The sequence below is a fragment of the Oreochromis aureus genome, linkage group 18, assembly GCF_013358895.1.
Source record: "Oreochromis aureus strain Israel breed Guangdong linkage group 18, ZZ_aureus, whole genome shotgun sequence".
Taxonomy (NCBI): domain Eukaryota; kingdom Metazoa; phylum Chordata; class Actinopteri; order Cichliformes; family Cichlidae; genus Oreochromis; species Oreochromis aureus.
In genome coordinates, this window is record NC_052959.1 from 29,378,832 (window position 1) to 29,399,336 (window position 20,505).

Sequence of the window (20,505 nt, forward strand, 5' to 3'; positions counted from 1 at the left end):
TATTATTGTTTGTTTGCAGCTTAAAAAAAAACACATTCTGGAGAGATAAACATACCCTCACAACACAGTAGAGCTAGCTGACAAACTATCTCATATTAGATGGAAGAAAAGGACGAAACACTTGTCGATTAATTATTAAAAACCTATTATTAACAGTCATTTAAACTGTGGCATCATTCTACTAAATGCTGGAATTATACCATAATGAAATAACATAAGTTATGAACTACCTACAATTGTATCTTTAAACTGAATAAACAATGAAAACAGAGAACTTTTAATATATTGAGGAACACTGGCTCTCTGGACCTCTGGTAGCATCCTATAGAGGTATCCAGCAAATTTTTATGGGTTAAACATTTTTTCTTCTAACATCTCCATTATTGTCTTTGTTTATGGGTTAATTATAGTGAAATAACTACTTGTGAGTCTTAGGGACATGGCTGTGAACTGCTTCACTGTATCTGATATGTTAATTTCAGGCTTGAAGCCAGCAACAGCAGAGAATTTTATTTCCTGATGACAGTTAGCTTTGACCACCACAACCAGCTGCTACATGTACACACTTTAAAATTTATCTTGTGGGTTGACTTTGCTTCTAACAACTTGTTATAATTTGGTAAAGTGCCATAAATTCTAAACAATTACTAAATAGTGTACATGAACATGTATTAACAAAAGTGTTTTATGAGAATAGGACATAAGAGTTGTTTTATAACAGTCTGAACATTAAACAAATATTAGATCTGTGTTCTATATTTCCAAAAATAAAATAATTTATGTGGGCAATTTCAGCCTATTTCTGTACAATGGGATTAGTAATAGGAAGTGGAACAGCTCTTTTAGAGCGTCTCTGGTTTTACTTTGAAACTACAAACCGGAAGTGTACGATTGCGTTTGTTTTGCTTGACGCCTGAGTTGGTTGAGGAAGTCAAAGCGATATGAACCAGTGTGAGAATATCATAAAATGTTCACTGTTAAACAATTATATGTCTATCTTAATCTGATAAACCCATCTGTGATCAACGACGGTTTAATTATGGGTGATTACATGAAACTTTAACAGGAGCAACAAGCGAGCACTGAACGCTTGTGGCTAAAGCGGAGGTTCACATAAACCAGCAGTTGTCGCTTCTCTCGATCAGGAAGAGGGGATTTAAACAGCTAACCGTTAAAAGTTAAACGCCGAAGTCCTGGTTGGGATATTTGTGCAGTTGTAACACAGTTGCTTAAACACCTTAAACAAACAGCAGCCAATCGGCGTTCACTTCTTCTGCCGAACATTTGAACCCTCGTCGTGGATTTGGCAGGTTACCAACGGAAATTAGCATTTTTATCCACCGAGCTAGTTTCGCCCGAAACCCCGTTTCAGTAGTGATAGCTGTCAATCAGCCGATTTGGCCGATAAACACAGCGAAGTATACTCGCAGTCAGACCCGGTTCGTGAACACAGATGAATGACCTGCGCGTTTAAATACTGGACGAACATAACGTTATTTCCTGTAATCAACTAATTAACCCTGTGGTTTATTTTCACTACCCAATAAAAATGTAGAACCGCCATGAAGGAAAACAAAAAACATGAAAGAACAACAACAACAACAACAACAAATGCACATTTTAGTATAAAACTCGATATAAATTAGTGGACACTTTGCACGAGCCCTTACGTTAATACGTGTTTTTGGAGGTGGGACTAACGGGAGAAGTGGGGGTCAAGAGAATGACGGGAAACTTACCTGAGAGTTTGGGAGACCGTGGGTGCCTGACGTGCGGGATGTCGTCGGGGAGATGTCGGTCAGCGGGACGGAGCGGCAGCGGCGTCCTGGACCGGAGCCGCCATGTTCATCTGGCTCAGAGGCTCCTCGGCTCGGCTGTTTATCTTTACCAGTAGACCCCCCTCCTCCGTCTCCACCGCCACCACCCCCCACCTCCACTCATCTCATTACCACACGGCAGAGCTGGGTGTCTCTGCAGTTCGCCCTTTCTCAGCCTCACTCAAACTCCCGTCAGCTCGTTCAAAGGGAAAACTGAATTAAAAAGCTCTGAATGCAATTTTGATTTCTATTTATTTGTGAGGTAGTTTGTGAGTTTTTGTTTTGTCAGTTCTGACTGCGATAAAAGAAAAGTAAACCACCAAAATAAGACACCCATATAAATAAAGCCCTTTTTTCTTTCTCGTTTGTTATGGAAACATTCACATCTAAAGAACAAATGGTGAACGACCTAGGATACTTTTAAAAACGCAGTTTCAGCAATATGTTCTATTACGTGTGCATTACAGTTCAACGCAGATGTGCAAATGATTAATTAAGATGTATTTATAAAGCGCATTTAAACAGCTGTATAAGACAACAGAAAGTTAATATAACCTAAATTACAAATTAATATTAAAAATGGGGTGTGGGGAGGCCAAAATATAAAACAAGACAACAACCGGCAGTCACAGTCATAGTCAACAGATTAGGAATACCAGTAGAATACCAGCAAGCCCTTTAAAAAACGACAATATGTGGAGGATTTGTAGTAGACACAGACTCAGAAAGCTGATTCCACCATCATTGATGCAACTCAGAAAGCCCCGTCATCCTTCTGTTTGAGACCAGAACAGGGGACATGAAGTAAGAGTTCTTGGAATTAAACAGCGGTAGTATTTTAATCTATAATTAGAACTTTGTTGGCAGTGACTCACCAGGTATTGCAGTGCGAAATTATGAATAACTTCACTGACATTTTAAAACTTTGCAAACAATCCAGTGAGCAAGATTGGTTCTACCCCGTTTGACACCGCTGCTTCCAGATGTAGTATGTAAGGTGTAGTTAGTACTTAGTGACTTACAAAATATTTTCCTGTAGTCTCTTAAATACAACATGTTCTCCTTAGTAGTCGGTGATTACCTCATCCTGCTTTTTAGTGTTTGTATTTCCATGCGCCTTCCTGTCATTTTCAATGCCAGTCAGAGTGGTTTTATTGTAACATTTAGGCCGATATTAGAGTTTTGGATGTTCAATGAATAAAGGTGTAGTCATTGTGGGTTACACTTATGATTTTCACTACAGTTAATGACGTCTTTTTTCAGAGTCATTAATTCTATTAGAAGAGATCACAGGAGGGAATATGTCCAACACATTATCTTAGATCCTAAAGCAACAGCCATGTTTAGAGAAACCAAAAAATCCTGACTGTGGTGTCACAAGTTATTACCTACATCACTGTCATTTTCTTATCAGAGTTCACAGTGACCTCTAGGACTGATCTATGTGATGACTTTTTACCTTTTCTCGCTATGTATCAACGATATCCCCCCAAAACGACGCATCTGTTTTTATTTTCCTTCACATTTTACCTACAGGGCTCATTTTCAATCCTTTGCCAATATTTATTGAATGCCACAAACATGCTCATACAGTTCTAAGATTTAGACGCTCTAACAGTGACCTATATATGCACAACTCAAAGTGTATTTCACAAACCTACCCTTATATTTCTCTCCACAATACACCTTATAGGTTTAGGTATCCATCAAATGTCCTGCATTAGTTATGCACTGTAGTTTCTTTTGTGTAAGGTGAGAGATTTTCAGTAAAGACACAACTGAATCCCAAATGAGCAAAATGTTGAAAAGGGAAAGACCCCCATGTACATAATGCACTCACAGTGTCACAAAGTTTAATTTTAACATTTTTTTCACAGTATTCCCAACACATATTTACATATAATATTTTGTTTAAGTTTCTAAAAAAACAGAATAATTATAATGCAAATTTTCTCAATGCAAATTATTGTAACTGACCATGGTGCGGTGAATTTTGCCATAAATTAAGAGATACTGCCACCTAGCGACTGATTGAAAAATGTGTGCCGTATTTCCAGTACAAAGTTTACAGATTCATTAATATGACTGAAAAGACAGACAGGTTAAAGTTAAAGTTCACGAATGGGGGAAAACAGCTGGAAAAATATAAATATATGTATATATTTCTGTACACATCACTATTTAGATTTCTCATTGTGTCACGGTCAACAGTCTGAGAAAGCACCAAACTGTTTTATTTTTTTCCCCCGTTCCCATTCCCATACTCACACTTTGTCTTTATTTGGCAAATCTTTCTTAACCGAGTGCCTGCATAAAACAATTTCTATACCCAGAAACAGCTGAACGGTTAAGCAATAAATTTCCTTTTACCCACATAAAACCTTTCTTGAGATAATGCAACAACACACCTGTGATAGGGAAGTGCCAGCCTCATAAATAATAACTCAATGACAAATGTTATGAGATTATTTACTTTCTGGGCTTCATAATATACAAAACAAGTAAAATAAAATACAGTACAGTCATTATATACTGTATAAATCCTACTTATGTCACTTACATGACAAGAAAGTATTGTTAAATGGAAGACAACGCTGACAATTATTTTTAAATCAAAACAAAAAGCTCACTTTAACAGCCTCAACTCAAAAAAAGAAGACATGGCAGCAGTTAAGCAGTTTTAATTGGGGGGGACAGGGGAAGTGTAGCACTCTGATCACACTTCAGGATGAGGTTAATCCTTTATGCGGCCACAGGCGGCTGACCTTGAGGCAAATTTTAGCCTTGTCTAACTATAACACAGGCTGCAGCTCAGGCCTGGTGAGTCCATTTGTTTCCTGCGCCTTGTGTGTTTTGAGTTGGGAAATATCTGAAGCAACAGGTGTGACTAATACAACAGATTTTTCCTCTAGAACATTTCTCAATCAGCACTGGTGTACAGCACAAACATAGCACTGAAAGTGATCATCTCGCATTCGAAAATCATTAGCTGTTGATCTTGAAAATCCCAGCCCAACGCTCCATTTCATCTCACTGTCAGTGGACATCACAGATTACTCTTCCATTTGCTGCTCTGTGAAGATTCTTTCACTGCGGGAAAGAAAGGTTTACATTTGTGTCACAGCCACATTTTCTAAATGAAAGCAGCACAATTATAATGAACCTGCAGTCCTAAACTAAACTACCACCTTGCAGTCGTATACCTCTGCTCACCATGCATGTTGAACTTTACAACCTGTCTATTCAGACTCATCTGTTACAGGACAAGAAATTGGTTTCATGTGGTCACAGTTACCTTGAACTTTGACCACCGATTTCTTATCAGTTCATCTATGAGTCTAAGAGAACATGTATCTCTGATATAATCATGTTCCTCCCTCCCTAGATATTCCTGATATATCACGTTCAAAAGAATAGGATGGATGTGAAGTCACAATGACTTTGATCTTTGGTCACCAAAATCTAATCAGGCCTTCTTTGAATCCAAGCAAACCTTTGTACCAAATGAGCAGAAATTTCCCAGCAGGCAGCAAAGAGCTGCTGCCAGAGCTGAGGTATTAAAAAAAAAACACACACATGGTGAGATGTGTCTATTTTGGTAGATCATATTTAAATCATTACAGTATCTGCTGGAACTTAATTGTAAAGGAAGTAAATGAGACCATACCCAGACTGATTCTGCCTTCTTTCTCCAGTTTCTTTAAGTGATGAACCAGGTTCACATTAGCTGCTTGGTGCAGGTGTTCAGGGGTGTCCTGAGAGAAGAGCAACACAAGTTTCAGTGTCATTTTTTTGTGATCCAGCCTCAAAACAGACCAGTCTATATGGGATCAGGTCAAGGTCAAAGTCATTTGTATAGCACATTCTAAACCACCGGAGTTGAGAAACGTGCTTCACAGGCAGCCATTAATAAAACAGAACAATTTCAAGAAACCGTTTCATTCTGCATTTAATTACGAGTTATTACTCATCTCCGGCTCTCTTCCACATCATGTCTTTTGTATGTCTTCCTCCCCTTATCTCCAACCAGTCACAGCAGATGGCCGCCCCTCCCTGAGCCAGGTTCTGACAGAGCATTCTTCCTGTTAAAAGGGAGTTTTTCCTTCCCACTGTCACCAAAGTGCTCGATCATAGGGGGTCATGTGATTGTTGGGTTTCTCTTTTCTTATTGTAGGGTCTTTAACTTAAAATAATAAAGCACCTTGAGGCGACTGTTGTTGTGATTTGGTGCTATATAAATAAATGAATTCAAACGAATTGAATTAGCTCAAATTAAAAGGGTAGTTCTAATATGAAGTCCATAGACTCGGGGCAACAACTAAAAAACCTTGGTCACCTTTGTTTTTTTAAAGTCTATATCTTGTATATATGTTGAGGATCATCTGATTAGCAGATACAAATGCTCTGCAATGAGTGTGAACATCGACAAGATCAGACAAGTAAAGTGGTGCCAGGCTATTTAGAATGTAATAGGAAGGGATTAGATTGCTTCCATGGTCAAAGATGGTAGACTGTGTTACTGGTAAAAGTCCACCCAGTCTACCCTTGACAACAAACTGGAAACAGCATCAAAGGAAAAGAAGGTTTTTCCTGACCTTGTACACAATCTTGACAAGCTCCATGGAAGTGAAAGGCTTTCCTGCTCCATCCTGAATAGCTGCCAGGATCTGTTGTTCTCTTTGGTCCCGGTGACTGATGTAGTGTCTGATCTTAGAGCCAGCATCCTGAACCACAGGTCCGTGGCCTGCACAGAGAACAGCAGCAAGCAAGCTTTTTCTCCAGTCATCGGAAAGACTTTGTTAAATGAATGCACATCAGAGAGGCAGAACTCAAAGAAGCACAGCCGGTAGCTCTGAAACAAGTAAAGTCGATCAACAGACAATTTATTGGCAGCTATTTTGAAAATAAGGTAAATATTCACTAGTTTAAAAAAATTATTTGAGGCGTTTCTGTGAGCGGATCTTAGAAGTGGGAGTCACAGAGTAACTCATAACAATGTCATGAAACACTTCTTGCAATAAATATGGAATAACAATTCACCATTAGCTAATATAATGGAGATGATGATCTGTGCTACAGCATGGTATCTGCAGAATGTTGTATCAAACTAGATTTTTTAGAGTACCTACTATTTTTCAATGAAATATACATTTCTCACTGGTGTAGTGATGAAGTACCACAAGATTGTGTGTAAACAGGTTGAGGGGGAAAAAAAACATTATCCAGAGTGTTTTTTAAGAAATAAAACAGAGGGCCAAGCATCAGCGTATCCTTGCTCACCAGGGTAGATGAGGTCAGCCTCCGAGTCCAGCAGGATTTGCAGAGATTTCATGTAGTCGTAGAGGTCTTCAAACACAGCCGTGCCCTCGCCCAGGATGCAGTCTCCGGAGAAGAGTGCCCGCTCCTCCTCCAGCAGCAAGGCCATGTGGTCATCAGTATGGCCTGGAGTGAAAAGCACTCTGGGAAAAAGAAATGGCTCTGTGCTCAATTATCTGATTGTAGATTCAGACAAAAGCCATGTCAGTGTGCAGAATGATAATAAACATAACTGAAGGGAAGTTAACGAATTTTTATTTTTTTGTTGGTACTGCTACATTTTTTCTTGATATTGTTTGGAACATTTTCACCCTGAAAAAGTCTTTGAGTTATTGTTCTTTAGTGTATATTATGACAGATTAATTTTTTTAATGCTCTTCTATAAATTCACAATGTGTAAAAACTGAACTGACTTGAGTGTGGCTCCCTCCGTCTCAACAACATCTCCATCTTTTAGGTAAGTGTACTCTTTGCTTCCTGCTGCCTCTCTGGCTTTGTTGGAGCGAGGCAGTTTGCTGACTCGGACCTCAGAACCTGCAAGATAAAAAAACTAAGAAATAAATACTGACTCATTGAGTCTTTAAATCGAAAAAGTACTGACAGTTTTTGATCCACTAAACTAATGGCTGATTTTTCATTAGAAGGTGGCTTTTAGACAGATTTCACAAATGCAGCAACAATGAACGGTGAAGTAACCCAACTATACCCAAACACTCAGAGGCTCACCCGTTATGTCCCTGCAGATATCTTCTACTCCACCAGTGTGGTCGTGATGCCAGTGTGTGACGATGATCTCCTGGATGCTGGTGCTGAACTGCTTCAGTGCCTGTTTGAGGCTGCTGATGTATTCAGGCACAGCAGGTTCCCCTGTGTCTATCAGCACCCGTCTGGAATATAATTGCTCATTATATATTCACCCAAGGGTTTTAAAGGTAGCTATGCATATTCATATATTCCAACTCTACCGATGAGTACTCCGCTGTTCTCTCTTATAGTTGGGTATTGTTTTTATAGCTGTTTTATTCACATTATAAAGAACTACGCGCTCTTTTTCACTGCAAACGTAGTCTACTATTTTTAATATCACTCCAAACTATCGTTATTTATTATCTTGAGTATATGCCGAAGAAACAAAAAGACCCCTGCAATTAATTGCACACTTTCAGCTTTGTTCCATGTGTTACCTTTATTATCCAGAAGCACGAAAATGCTCAAGTTAGAAGATTTAAAATGGGATTTGGCATGAGCGCCCATTTCTACAAGCTAAGAAATTGCACGCAAAAGGACTGTCAAGTTTTTGGCCAGCTAGTCCCTTTCAAATACACATGAGTTAAACAGACAACACATTTACTCATATTTCATTTCGGGAAAATGCTAAACGTCACCACTGGCTGGACTAGATTCACCTTTTGCCCGTGCCGACCAGGTACGTGTTGGTTCCCTGCAGAGTCATCGGTCCCGGGTTACAGCCCAGTACCCGAACCACTCTGGCAGACAGCTGCTCTATGCGAGGAATAATGGCGCTCATAGCTACAGCTGGCGTAAAGTTATCAACACTACAAATTAACAAAACATACAGAAGTAAAAGTTCATGAGAATCTCATACAGGATATAAAACTTGTTTACTTCCTGTACGTACTAAAGAAGATTTCAAAATAAAAGTCTTGGGCTCGCTCATCCGCGCCAGTGTTCTGACACGATCCTCTATGTGTCCATAAACTAGTGTGTTTATTGCTTTATTTATTATTTTTATTGCATTATCACCCTTTTATTTTATATTCTTTTTTCACATTCTTTTTGTCATTTTATTTTATGCTGCACTTTACAGTATATCTTTTACCAATTCGAAACTGACTGGGTAAACCTATCGCTTCTTTACATCTCCCACCACATCTGACTGGCTCACATTTTCACACATGATAGGCATATGTGGATTGTGGGGAAAAATGGTTTCTGTGGTTTTACTGCTCTTTGTTGTTAATGTCTTTGTCACTACACAACATTTTCATGTCACTTTCTCAGATATTTTGCAGTTTAAAACAAGGACTTTCTTTTATTTGGGTCAGTACAGCTTGAGCCCATTCAACAAACAACCAATGCATGTTAGTGTCATATATGAACATATCCCGGTTCTATATAATACGAATTATTTTATAGGAGAAAAATAATGACAGCTCCAAAAATCCTGGTAATGACTGAGCCGGTCTTTTACAAGCAATAGCACAAACCAAACACTAGATGGGGCCATTGTCAAGTTTGAGTCACCTCATACGCAGGCTGGCACATTGTAAATATATAATTAAAAATCCAAGATTATCAGTGTTTGTCAGTCTGAGTATTATTAAGGATAATCACGCTTTGTAACTTTGTTAATTTTAACCTCAAATACGACAACTATCTGGTCTAATGGCTAATGTTGCTGTCATTAATCCTGAAAGTTGAACTATGGGCGGTTTCAGGTCAATCAAAATCATTTAAAACTGTTTGAAACAGGGTAGTTAATGAAGTTTCATTTATATATATTTGAGAATACATTAAAAAGGTTTTGCAATTGTTTTAAGGGAATTTTGCAGCAGGCCCATGGACTGAATACATAAGATGAAAACACCTTTACAAAAATATTATTATTATTATTATTTACACTACAGCATTAATGCTATGTTTAAATAAAATAAATACTATGATTTGTAGTTCAGTAGGTTCACGGGTACACAGAGATATTATAAACCAGCCTTCTCTGAGAAGCTCATTGGTTTATTGGCTCATTTGCTTCGTCTGCTCATTCGTTAAAAGTGTGTTGATGTTTGGTAGTTTGTCTATGTAGTAATTTATGTGCATTAGTCAGTAGAAACCACACATATATCATTTACATAAGCACAACAAGCTTGAAAAGACAAGCTAGTGTATTCTAAGAGGAATTGTGTTCATTGGATGAGCAGAAGAGTGCTGCTTTAAAAAAAACAAAAAAACATTTGCATGCTGGTAGTATTTGACCACTTCAGGCTTTTATCAGAAACCTTTGAGGACTTTGCTTTGATTCTCCATCATCTCTTCTTGGAGACAGTAGAGGTGTTCCAGGAATGTCCTACATCAAGCCCCTTTGCTTTCCTCTTTTGAGCCCAACAAATAAGAAAATTTGATTATAGGTACTATAAGACATTATCTTGGGGGCAATTTGGGAATGAATTTTTTTTATATTTTGTTTGAATAAATGTGATTTGACCCTTAGAATTAAGTTAGGTGCTATTCCCACTCTGTGCCCATCAATGCCAAAATGCCTGACAATATAATTAAAAGAGTTATTTTGTCCTGCTTTTCATTTCATTTTCTCATTTAATCAGCTGTCCCACTGCCTCGTAGATTTCACCACAATGACGCCCAATCAAAGCAAATGTCCCGAAATCTATGTAACTGTACATCAGCTACATAGTATAATGGATAACAGTGCTACACAGTCTTTGAAGTTAGCCTTACAGAAAGTACTCATTTGCAGAATATTGTTGTTAGTTTTGTTGGATGTCTGAATAAATGTCCTTTGCTAAGTTTTCTCTTTCGATGATAGTTTAATCTTCAAGATGAGATTAAACGTGCATCTCTCTTTTAGAGCCGGACTGGTGGATTTCATATTAATAGTTTACAGAGTCAACATTATGTTTGAAGAGTTAGTGCAAAAAGATCGCAGAGATAAGTGCGTATGCTTAAAGATGGTACCAAAATCACACATGACACATACTTGGAAGCAGTTTTTATCATTTTAAATTCTTAATTAAAGCAGATTTCAAGAGCTTTATCTTTTCATACACTCAGATTAAACATGGTGAGCTATGCATGCTGACAGCCTCTGCTTTGTTTCCTATAATGAGCAGGGGATCTCTTACAGACTAAGATGGAATCAGAAAGTTGTGAGATATGCAGTAAAAGTGGGCGTGATGACAAGCAACTTTCTAAACAGTGAACTGTAATTAGTAAGGACAAGAAAGTACACAGTTTAGCACTAAATGTCAGTTGTAACTCCATAGCTTGTTGGCTTAAGTTGTGAACAGTTTGTAACAATATGTCCACATTCATCACAAGAACAGAGGGGAATCCTTTAAAAACTGAAAACTGTGTCAGATGGGGACCCTCTTTTTTATTTTTTTATTTTTTTTAGACATTACATGAAGTTCTTGAGGGACATTCAGGACAACACATTCACACCTAGTGACAATTTGTAAAAACCTAAATCAGCATTAGTTAAGGGACATTCAGGACAATAGTGAAGTAAAAAATAAATCAGCAAGTTAAAGTTTCACTCGGTTTTTTATGCTGCTGGACTAAATCATTCATGTTTAATGATTGATGGATTATTTGGCATCGCTACAAACTTGTGTTGAACTCATGAAGCTAGGATTTTCAAAAAGACAGGGAAAGGTAGAAGGCACAGATACTCCCCTTCTTACTCATAAAGGACTAAATGTTCTTTTTCTGAATGTCTTTTAACCCTGTAATCTTTAAAGTGCCATGCAGATAAACTGAAATAAAGTTTGCTTTGCTGAGAGTGGGTGGAAACAGATTGTTCATTAATCTGTTAAAGTTTTATTGTTTGAGTTTCAGGTCATTACTGTGTGTTAAATTTAGCTTAACCATAAGTGGATTTTTATGGAGGGATATTTTATTTGTGTCTTCTGTAATTTCCTTTTTAACTGACCAACACATTCATGGCTATTACTATTCTCTTAATACAGGAAATAAACTCCACACTTCTTCTGTAATATCCCTCCCACATCACTTTATAAAGGGAAATACAACAAATGATTATTTCCAAGGGGCTTTCCATTATGTTGAGGCCATTAGGTATTTTCCTGAGTGCATGACCAGTGATCCTACATGCATTACAACATCAGATCGATGCAGTCAAACGAAGCCAAAAGCAGATCGAGATGCAGCGATAAATCGCCTGATGGGCGACTCACACATCCCCCTTAACGCCTTGTCTGATATTTGTCTCCCATAAATCATGACCCATAAAATCAGGCATAAAAGAGGGAAGGATTCAGCTCTCTATAATATTTACAGGTGGAATAAGTGGAGGGGAAAGCAGCGAGACATTATTTCCCTAAATGAAATAGACCCTGGCAACTGGGGAATCCAATGGCCCCACCCTCCCCTCTCTCTCTCTTTGTAATTACACAACATAATGGTGGTGCAGTCGGCCCGTAATCTCCCATTATAATCAGTCTCGGCTGCCTCCACTCGCTCTCCACCATGGTTTCTAATTCAATATAAATGTAAATGACTGGGGGAGAGAGAGAGGGTGGGAGAGGAGCTCAGGAACAGTATAGAGTGTAAATGTGGGAGTCTGATCTCACGACAAATCCGCACTCATCTTTACGAGGAGCTGTGTTCATACTTGTAATAATTTATACAAACTGGATATTGAGTGAGAGGCCCGCAGACTGCTCCTATGGTCTAAAGCAGACAGTGGGTTGTCATGGCATCTTAATTTGAAAGCTTGATGAGTAGAACTTCAGTGGCGTGACACGTTAAAGATCCAGATCCTATCAGTGGAGATGATTTTGGTTTTAAATATCCATCTTTAGGGACTGGTAGTTTATTTGTTTTGTTTTGTTTCATCTTCAGAAGCTCAAAATTAACTGGACAAACTAGCATCATGTTAAATATAAGCATTGTTTTCAGTATCTCATTGGGTTTATGTCTGTGAAGGTTCTCAGTCATCCAGGTCATCGTAGTCTAAGGAGCTTGGAAAGAAAAGCATCTGGACTTCTTTAAGTTGCTTGAAGGAATGTCCAAGCACGACATCCCAGTTTACTTCAGACCCAGCAACACACTCAGACAAAAACTGGTTCATCCCAAAGACAGAACTCCTAAACACAAACTTAACAATGTAGTGTGTGCTGTACAGTGTAGCGAGGAATGCTCAGACCTCTACATCGTAGAGAACAAACAGTCACTTCATAAACGCACGGCACAACATAGAAGAGCCACCTCCACGGGACAAGATTTGGCTGTCCATCTGCATCTAAAGGACAAAGGTCATTCTTTTGAGGATGCCAATGTTCACATTTTGGACAGAGAGGACAGATGGTTTGAAAGAGGAGTGAAAGAAGCCGTCTATGTCCACTGTGAACGACTATCTTTGAAAAGAGGCGGTGGCTTACGACACCAACTGTCCGCCATCTATAATCCAGTTTTGAGATCCTTTCCCAGACGCCTTAACGCCCACTCACACCCTGGGCCATCTGACCTCAGGAAATCACATGATAGGGCGGGGCTAGGTTTCACAATGAGCTCACCTGAAACCCTGGCTGATTGTGACCTACACCCGTTTTCACACCTTGGCTCGTGTTATTCGGTAGAGGATCATTAGGGGGTCCATTGTCCCTCTGGACTGTGAAGTCTAATCAATTTTGCAGCATTTGGCTGAATCTGAGCAGGGAGAACAACCCTGTGCACGTCAGAGTTCATCCTACTGCTTCTATCAGCAGTGACATCACTGACCCATGGGCTGATTCCACATCCCCATGTCACATTACCTCCGTGTTGTGCGACAGATAATGTTTTATACTTTTTCTTTATCATAGTTTTCTCTTCCTTATATTCTGGTGCAAGTTGATCTTGGCTTTATTTGTCCAAATAATGTTTGTTGTTGTCTGTAACTGTAGGTGGTTTGCACTTGGTTGTAGACCCTCTTTACCTCCACTGATGAAGGTGTCTCTTGATGATGACACGCCTACCTCTTCGGGCGTGTTCTTGGCTTTGTTGGATGTTGTGAAGCTGTTTTTCTTAACCACTGAAATTACTCTTTCATCGTGCACTTTAGTTATCTTCTGTGGTCTTTCACGCCTTTGCGTGTTAGCCAGCGCATTACTTCCTTTTACATATACAGCAGATTATTGATTTTGGTCACTCCTAAAGTCTCTCCTACCTCTCTAGTAGGTTTAATTTCATTTCTTCAGCCTAATGATGGTTTACCTCATTTGCACTGACATCTCTTCAGACCTCATATTCAGCTCTTTTGAATTAACTTCCGATATTATATCTGTTTCATTTGTCATGAAATAACAAGGGAACAGGCCTCACCTGGCCATGATACTGTCAGTCAGTTGTCCAATTAATTTTGAGCCTCTGAAAATGGGAGACTATGAATAAAAATGGATGTAAATGCTAAACAGTTGAACCCTTGTTTTGTAAAATCCCTTGAATTAAAGCTGAAAGTCTGCACTTTAGTCGCATATTGTTTGATTTAGAATCCACTGCTGTAGTGTGCAGAGGCAAAAGCAGAAAAACTGTGTCTTTTAAAGACTAAGATTAGAGGGGAAATTGCCTTTATTCTCACAGCCCTGTGCAATTACAAAAACAACATCTGTTTACTCTTACATTATTACAACATTATAATAACTGCCATTTCACATAGGCTTATTATGTGTTACTACCGAGAAAAGAAAATGACTTGAGGAATTTCAGACAGCAATCTCTTCTCCATATTTAATTTATATAATATATCACTTTGGAATGAAACCCCTCATCTCTCACATAGGCTTTGACAAAAGATGATATCGAGTTAATATAAAATTCACCTAATATAAAAGATCCCACCAAACATGGCACCTTTGATACCTGCAAAGTAAGTGTGAAAAATCTAGTCGCAGCTTCAGTCTGCAGTGAGAAATGAGGCAATATGTTACTAAACTGTATCGCAATTCATAATTCAAAATGCTGCGTAATTAACTTTCTCCTCTGGAGCCTTAATGTGATACCAAATTAAAGTAGTAGAGGGAGAGAGAGAGATGAACGAGATAGAGAGGAGAAAGGAGATGGCAGAGAAAACATACTGTGGCAAAGAGAGGTTATAAAAGTGGGGAAGCAAGGAGAAGGCCTTTTATTTTCATAGTGTAATGTTAACTTTTAATGTTGTAGCTGATTTCTGAGGATGCAAAAATGAAATCTCTGCCATCGCAGAGAAGGCTGAGCTAGAATAGACACTTTCTCATCTCTATATACCAGGTTGATTCCTGCCTCTTGGCATAGCTGACAGATTTCTTTCACAAAAATTGTTAGGAGACTATGTCCCATAAATGGAAACTGCAGATGGCAGTTACTGCATTTAAATAATTTTGTGCAGTTTAATTTAAAGATTTTTTATTGTTTTCATTTAATTTTACTAAGCGAATCATAAATTAAGTCATAGATTAAAAAAAATAAAAAAGAGTTGTGACCATGATGTCATTGCTTTGCAGTGTTCTGAAGCCTGGTGCTGAGTTTTTGGCCGTTTTTGGTCTTGTTTTTGTTTTTAATTCAGGGCACATCTCCTTACACTTTAGGAGCTTAAAATTAGCAACTGCTACCATAACCTCATTAGGTAAGTGCATTCTGAGGTCATGCATGAATTGAGCAGTGGGATTATTTGCTCAGACTGTTGCACAACTTCTCCAACTTCTCCAGCAAGCAGAGGAGTTTGCCCCCTGCTCACTGGTGGTTTTGCTAAAACAAAAAGGTCACTGACTGATTTCTAGAAGGTTAACTGAAAATTCACACCAGTTAAACAAGCATATTGTCTATATTACAACAATATGCTTATAACTTTTCAAAGTTATTTTTGAGCCAATGAAAACCGGGCCAATAGAAACTGATATGATTGTGATGCATCACAGCAAAACTTTACTGCTTTTGCAAAGTTTGGCATATTAGACAGCTGCCTAGCTGGTGAGCAGTGAGAAATATTTGATTAGATTGTGTGGCGCTATGCCTAAACCAGCTAAATCATTATTATATGTAATGGATCCCAGACTCCAGAATGTTTCAGAACCCCTTCACCAGGCAAATTAAATATAATGCATTTGGTGATATTTAGCCAGACTGGGCTATTTCCCAACAATGACATTCTTTAAGCGAAGCTACAGTTGCTGTACAGCTGAGTGGTATCCATCGTCTGCTAATCTAAGAGTAAGACAGAAAAGAGTTTTCTAAAATGCTGAAACATAAAACTACAAATTTGTCCAAGCATGTACTGAACACCTTAAGTGAATATGGATATAATCTCTTAAAGTAGCATGCTTGTATTGACACCGTTGCGTAGGTGTACAGGTGCAATGTGTCCCTGTTTGAATATTCAGTAACACCTGTAAGTATGTGTGCATATGCTTCCAGATCTATCTAAAATGGAACCAGCATGTTAGTGTTTATGTAAGTGTGTCTGTGTATTATTGTCTGTGTTCACAGTTGTCAGCATTCAGGCAATGCCTCCAGATGCAACCCAAGGCTGGAGGTGAGAGACAGCTATTCAGCAGCAGACACAGGCTCCCTCTGGACTAAATTAAGGTGACTCGCCACTGACTCACTGTAATCATACAGGCAGAGACCTTAACAGAACATGGGTGGACAAGGATGCAGACAAGGATTTGGAGGATTGTTGTTGTGCAGAAGTACAGAGTAAAAAGAAAACTTTCAAAACAGTGGCACTCTGCTCTCAAAAAGATCTCTTCACTTAGCGATGTTGGCACAGATGCAATGAACCATGGCAGAAAATGAGCTAAAATTCATACCAGAGTTAAGGTGTAATGCCAAAATGATTTAAAATGTCGTGTGTTTACTGGGGCTCCAGCTATTACAGCTCTCACAAAAGCCCTCAAGCCTTTAGGTTAGGATATTGTTACATGTGTATGACACCTGTAACAATGTAGCGCTTAGTTTGTGAGGTTACTACAGATGCAGTCCTGCTAGCTAAAATTAGCTTTCGCTTTCAAGCTCACATTAACTGATTTGATGCATCTTGTGACATGAGTCTCATTTTGTAATTGACTTCTGACGTCCAGCTGGGATGGGCTTCTGTCATCCTGAATTGGATAAATGGAAGAAAAAGGATGGACTGTTAGAAAATGTTCCTGCGTCCAGGATTTCTGCTACAGAATCATGCTTTTTAATGCAGTGCTACCTGAAGGCCAGAAGTTCATGACCATTCAGTGTTTCTTTTTACTTAAAGTACTCTTTTAGTGCTGAAGTTAAAAAATTTTCTTTTAATAATGTGACGATCCCCAACAGATCCCTGAGCAAATAGCCCAGAAATATCATTCCAAACTATTAGCTCACCCAAGTTTGACAGAGTGACAGTTCTCTTGCTACATTCACTCTGAAAGACTCAAACTCTCTTTGATGTTTTTGTATAGTCAGACTAGTCAGGTTTGACTTTTTTTGGTTCTTTTTTCTTCAGCTTTACGCACTTTCCAGTCTTTTGTTCCTCCATCCCAACTTTTACACCTTTTGGCATGAAAATAAGCACATACTTAAAAAACAACAACAACATTATCTATTTTCAGAGTTTCATATGTTGTCATTCTACTATGGTCAGTTAGATGTAGTGTTTGAATAATCTGCAGAGCATGCTATTTGACTTTTAGTTACATTTTACACATCTTCACAAGTTTTTTGGAAATAAGAATGTAGTTATTAATAATTCTGCAAGATAATTCCATAATTCTAGATAGTTTATGTTGTCAAATTATTTGCAAAACAGTTTGTACACATGCTAAAAATGGGAAAGCAATTTCCCTGAGGAACCTGGGTAGGAATGGGCAGAAGTCCTAAAAACAGACCAGTTAAATAATGACTAATATGTTTGTGCATCCAAAGCCTGACATGTTTTTGAATAATATGCCATTGCTGTTCAAAATCAAAAAAGTTTCATTAACCTGAGCGCACACAGTCCAAATGACTTTATCTTAACTTAATCTTACATAAATGGTCACCGAAACACCAGATAAGTTCTAATCAACAGTTTAAATAGTCCCAAAAAAATAGAGTTTTTTTACTTTTAACATCAGTTCTCAGCTGTTTTGTTGTGTGGATCTATAATATACATATGTTGCTTATACAACATGACTCCAGTAATCATTGTCAGACTTATACAAACGACTTTCAGTGACATCTTATGGCCATTTGAGATAAAGCAGACAGACAGATGTCACAGAGACAGAGAGGAAGAGTCAGACAGGCAGGCAGACAGGTCGGACGGTGGGCTGGTGTCTAACACGGTCTGATTTGGAGACCAGCCAACTAGGGGGAAACTGTCAAACACTGGCAGGAAGCTGCTGATTAATCTGAGCAGTGATGGAGAAAAAAACCCCGAGAGAGCTGAGAGGGAGTGAGAGAGGGAGAAAGAAGGACAGGAGAGGAAGAGAGGAATCCAGCAAAACATGACGAGGTGTGAAAAAGGAGAAGGACGGAGGGCAAACCATCCATTGTTATGTTCTAGATATTTTTTTAATGATTTTTATACAATTGATTCAGTGGTGCCGCTCATCCAACACTCCTGCCAGTACAGTGGATTCAATAGAAATTGAACTGAACAGAACGACTGAGGAGCAGATTGAAAGTGGAATATTAAAAGACAAGGCAGATGGGATAGAAAGGCTGTGATGAAAAGAAGATGGCTGTAAAAAGATGGAAAGGTGTGAGACAAAAAAAAGGACAAAGTATTTGGAGGGAAGAGGAAATTTGATGTGGAGAATGTGAGAATGTCATGAAAGGTGTGAGATATGACAGGATGGAAGGAAGTTTGGTGTTCACTCAAACAGGTTTGCGCTTCACTTTGGCATATAGTCATCCACCAAGCAACACTTACTTTGACAAAACAGCAGTTAAAAAAAGAAGATAAAAAAGAAAGAAATTGATTTGCACTCCTCGTTCCTGCCACCCACACTGGATTTGGGTGGAAAACTGGACATGTGACAGGTAAACCTGGGCTATTTAGAGAATGGACACCAGCGTTTCTTTCAGTTTTGATTGCCAACCAAGTATCCATTCATTCCATTACTGACGATTACTCCGGTCCAAGTCGCAGTGGCAGGTAGTCTAGAAGTCTTTCTTTGCTGTCATGTCCTTCCGGGTAAATGGGATCTGCAAACACTGAAGTGTGTTGTGTGTCTGCCCCAGGGTCTCCCCCGATCCTGCAATACCTTCACAGAGCATCTATATCAAATGATTGAATCAATTCCACACTTCAATAACTTTGGTCCTTTCAGCTCAAAGATGCGGCGGTTCTTCTTTTTCTACATGTCCAGACCCCTCGCTTTATCTCTAAGATAACTCTAGACAGCCAGTGTTTGTGGCGCTGTCTTCATTTTTCCCTGGGCAAACCTGATGGACTGAGCTGATGGTGGATGAACTTAATCTACTCTACTTCACAGTTTGCGGTGAAAAAAACTGACCACTAGCTCCCATCCAGCTCAATAATATTCAGTATTTGTTGCATTTCTCTTTTCTTATTTACTGTTTACTTAGCCTTCTTCTTTATTGTATATCTGCTCAGGACATTACCTAGCTTTGGTTGCATCGTGCAGCTTATCATTCTCTGGAAACTAACAGCAGGTGAATTTAGCTATGTGTAGAGATAAGAGTAGGTGGACAACAGGATCCCGTGTGGTGTCGGTGTGGCTTGAAATACAAGCAGCAGCCTCCGTGGCTGAAAAATGAAACCAATGTGTAACTGCCAAAAATCTAAACTAAAAAACCTGACAGCACAGATCATTTTCAACAGGTAGCAGGGCAAACTGTGTCAAATTACACTGGGCAGCCACGGCCAGTTTGAGGTGCTGATGCATGCAGCTGTGGTTACTTGCTGCTAATGTGAGTCACTGGATGTGAACTCATGTATGTAATGTCCTTTTAGAGCATTAGCATAATCAGATAAAACACTAAAACTAATTTTTAACTGTTTTCTTTCTTTTTGACAAATGTAATTGCAATATTTTGTTTATGTGTTACTTCAGCACTGATTAGCAGATGTCTGTGTCCGTACGACACGCCTGTAGTGTCTGTGAATGTTCCTTTTGAACCAAGCTAGTGTTAGGTAATAAAATTATCCATACATTCTCTTAACCAATTCAGGATCTCTGGGTGTGCCGGGCACTGTCCCACCTGTCATTTGGCAAGACGTGGAGTGCACTATGGACAGGTCACCAGGACTAACACACATCCAGACCCAGAACCTTCTTCAGGCAACAATGGTAATCACTGCACCGCTGTACCTCATGATGAGATCCAAACTGCCAAAAATCTAGGCTTCACAAAGGTAGGCCAAAAACCCCCAAAACAGTGGGCCGTGCCCATCTTCTATATACAGTCTATGTTCACATACACACAGCTTGCAGTCTAAAACACCTGTTAATCAAGCACAGACAACATGAAACAAGCAATCTCATTTGTGTGGTCATCATCCACAGTTAATAACTCTAAGGTTAGGAGTAAAGATCAAATGATAAAACAAGAGTTTCACCATTTGGATCTTTTGGTTCTTCATTCAGAGCAGCATCTTGTAGGGGCCAATGCAGCGTTCTCTATGAGCACCTAAAGAAAGAAGAGCACAAAGTTGCTCCTG

General features: G+C 38.9%; 2 protein-coding genes across 5 annotated transcripts in view; both read right to left on the bottom strand.

The window, feature by feature from the left end:
- Nucleotides 1–1,999, bottom strand: part of LOC116331650 (nuclear receptor coactivator 2-like) — a 54,711-nt gene extending 52,712 nt beyond the window's left edge. For all 4 annotated transcript variants that reach the window (XM_031754407.2, XM_031754408.2, XM_031754406.2 and 1 more), the window contains exon 1: nucleotides 1,740–1,999. The gene's annotated coding sequence lies outside the window, so the exon portion shown is untranslated. The remainder of the gene's footprint in view (nucleotides 1–1,739) is intronic.
- Nucleotides 2,000–3,656: 1,657 nt separating this feature from the next.
- On the bottom strand, nucleotides 3,657–8,751 carry lactb2 (lactamase, beta 2). The gene is made up of 7 exons (XM_031754415.2): nucleotides 8,540–8,751; nucleotides 7,860–8,020; nucleotides 7,547–7,667; nucleotides 7,098–7,276; nucleotides 6,413–6,561; nucleotides 5,485–5,572; nucleotides 3,657–4,907 (listed from the first exon to the last, which is right to left on the bottom strand). Exons 1-7 carry the CDS (start codon nucleotides 8,659–8,661, stop codon nucleotides 4,864–4,866), a joined length of 864 nt encoding a protein of 287 aa, XP_031610275.2. The 5' UTR covers nucleotides 8,662–8,751; the 3' UTR covers nucleotides 3,657–4,863.
- Nucleotides 8,752–20,505: the final 11,754 nt, after the last annotated feature.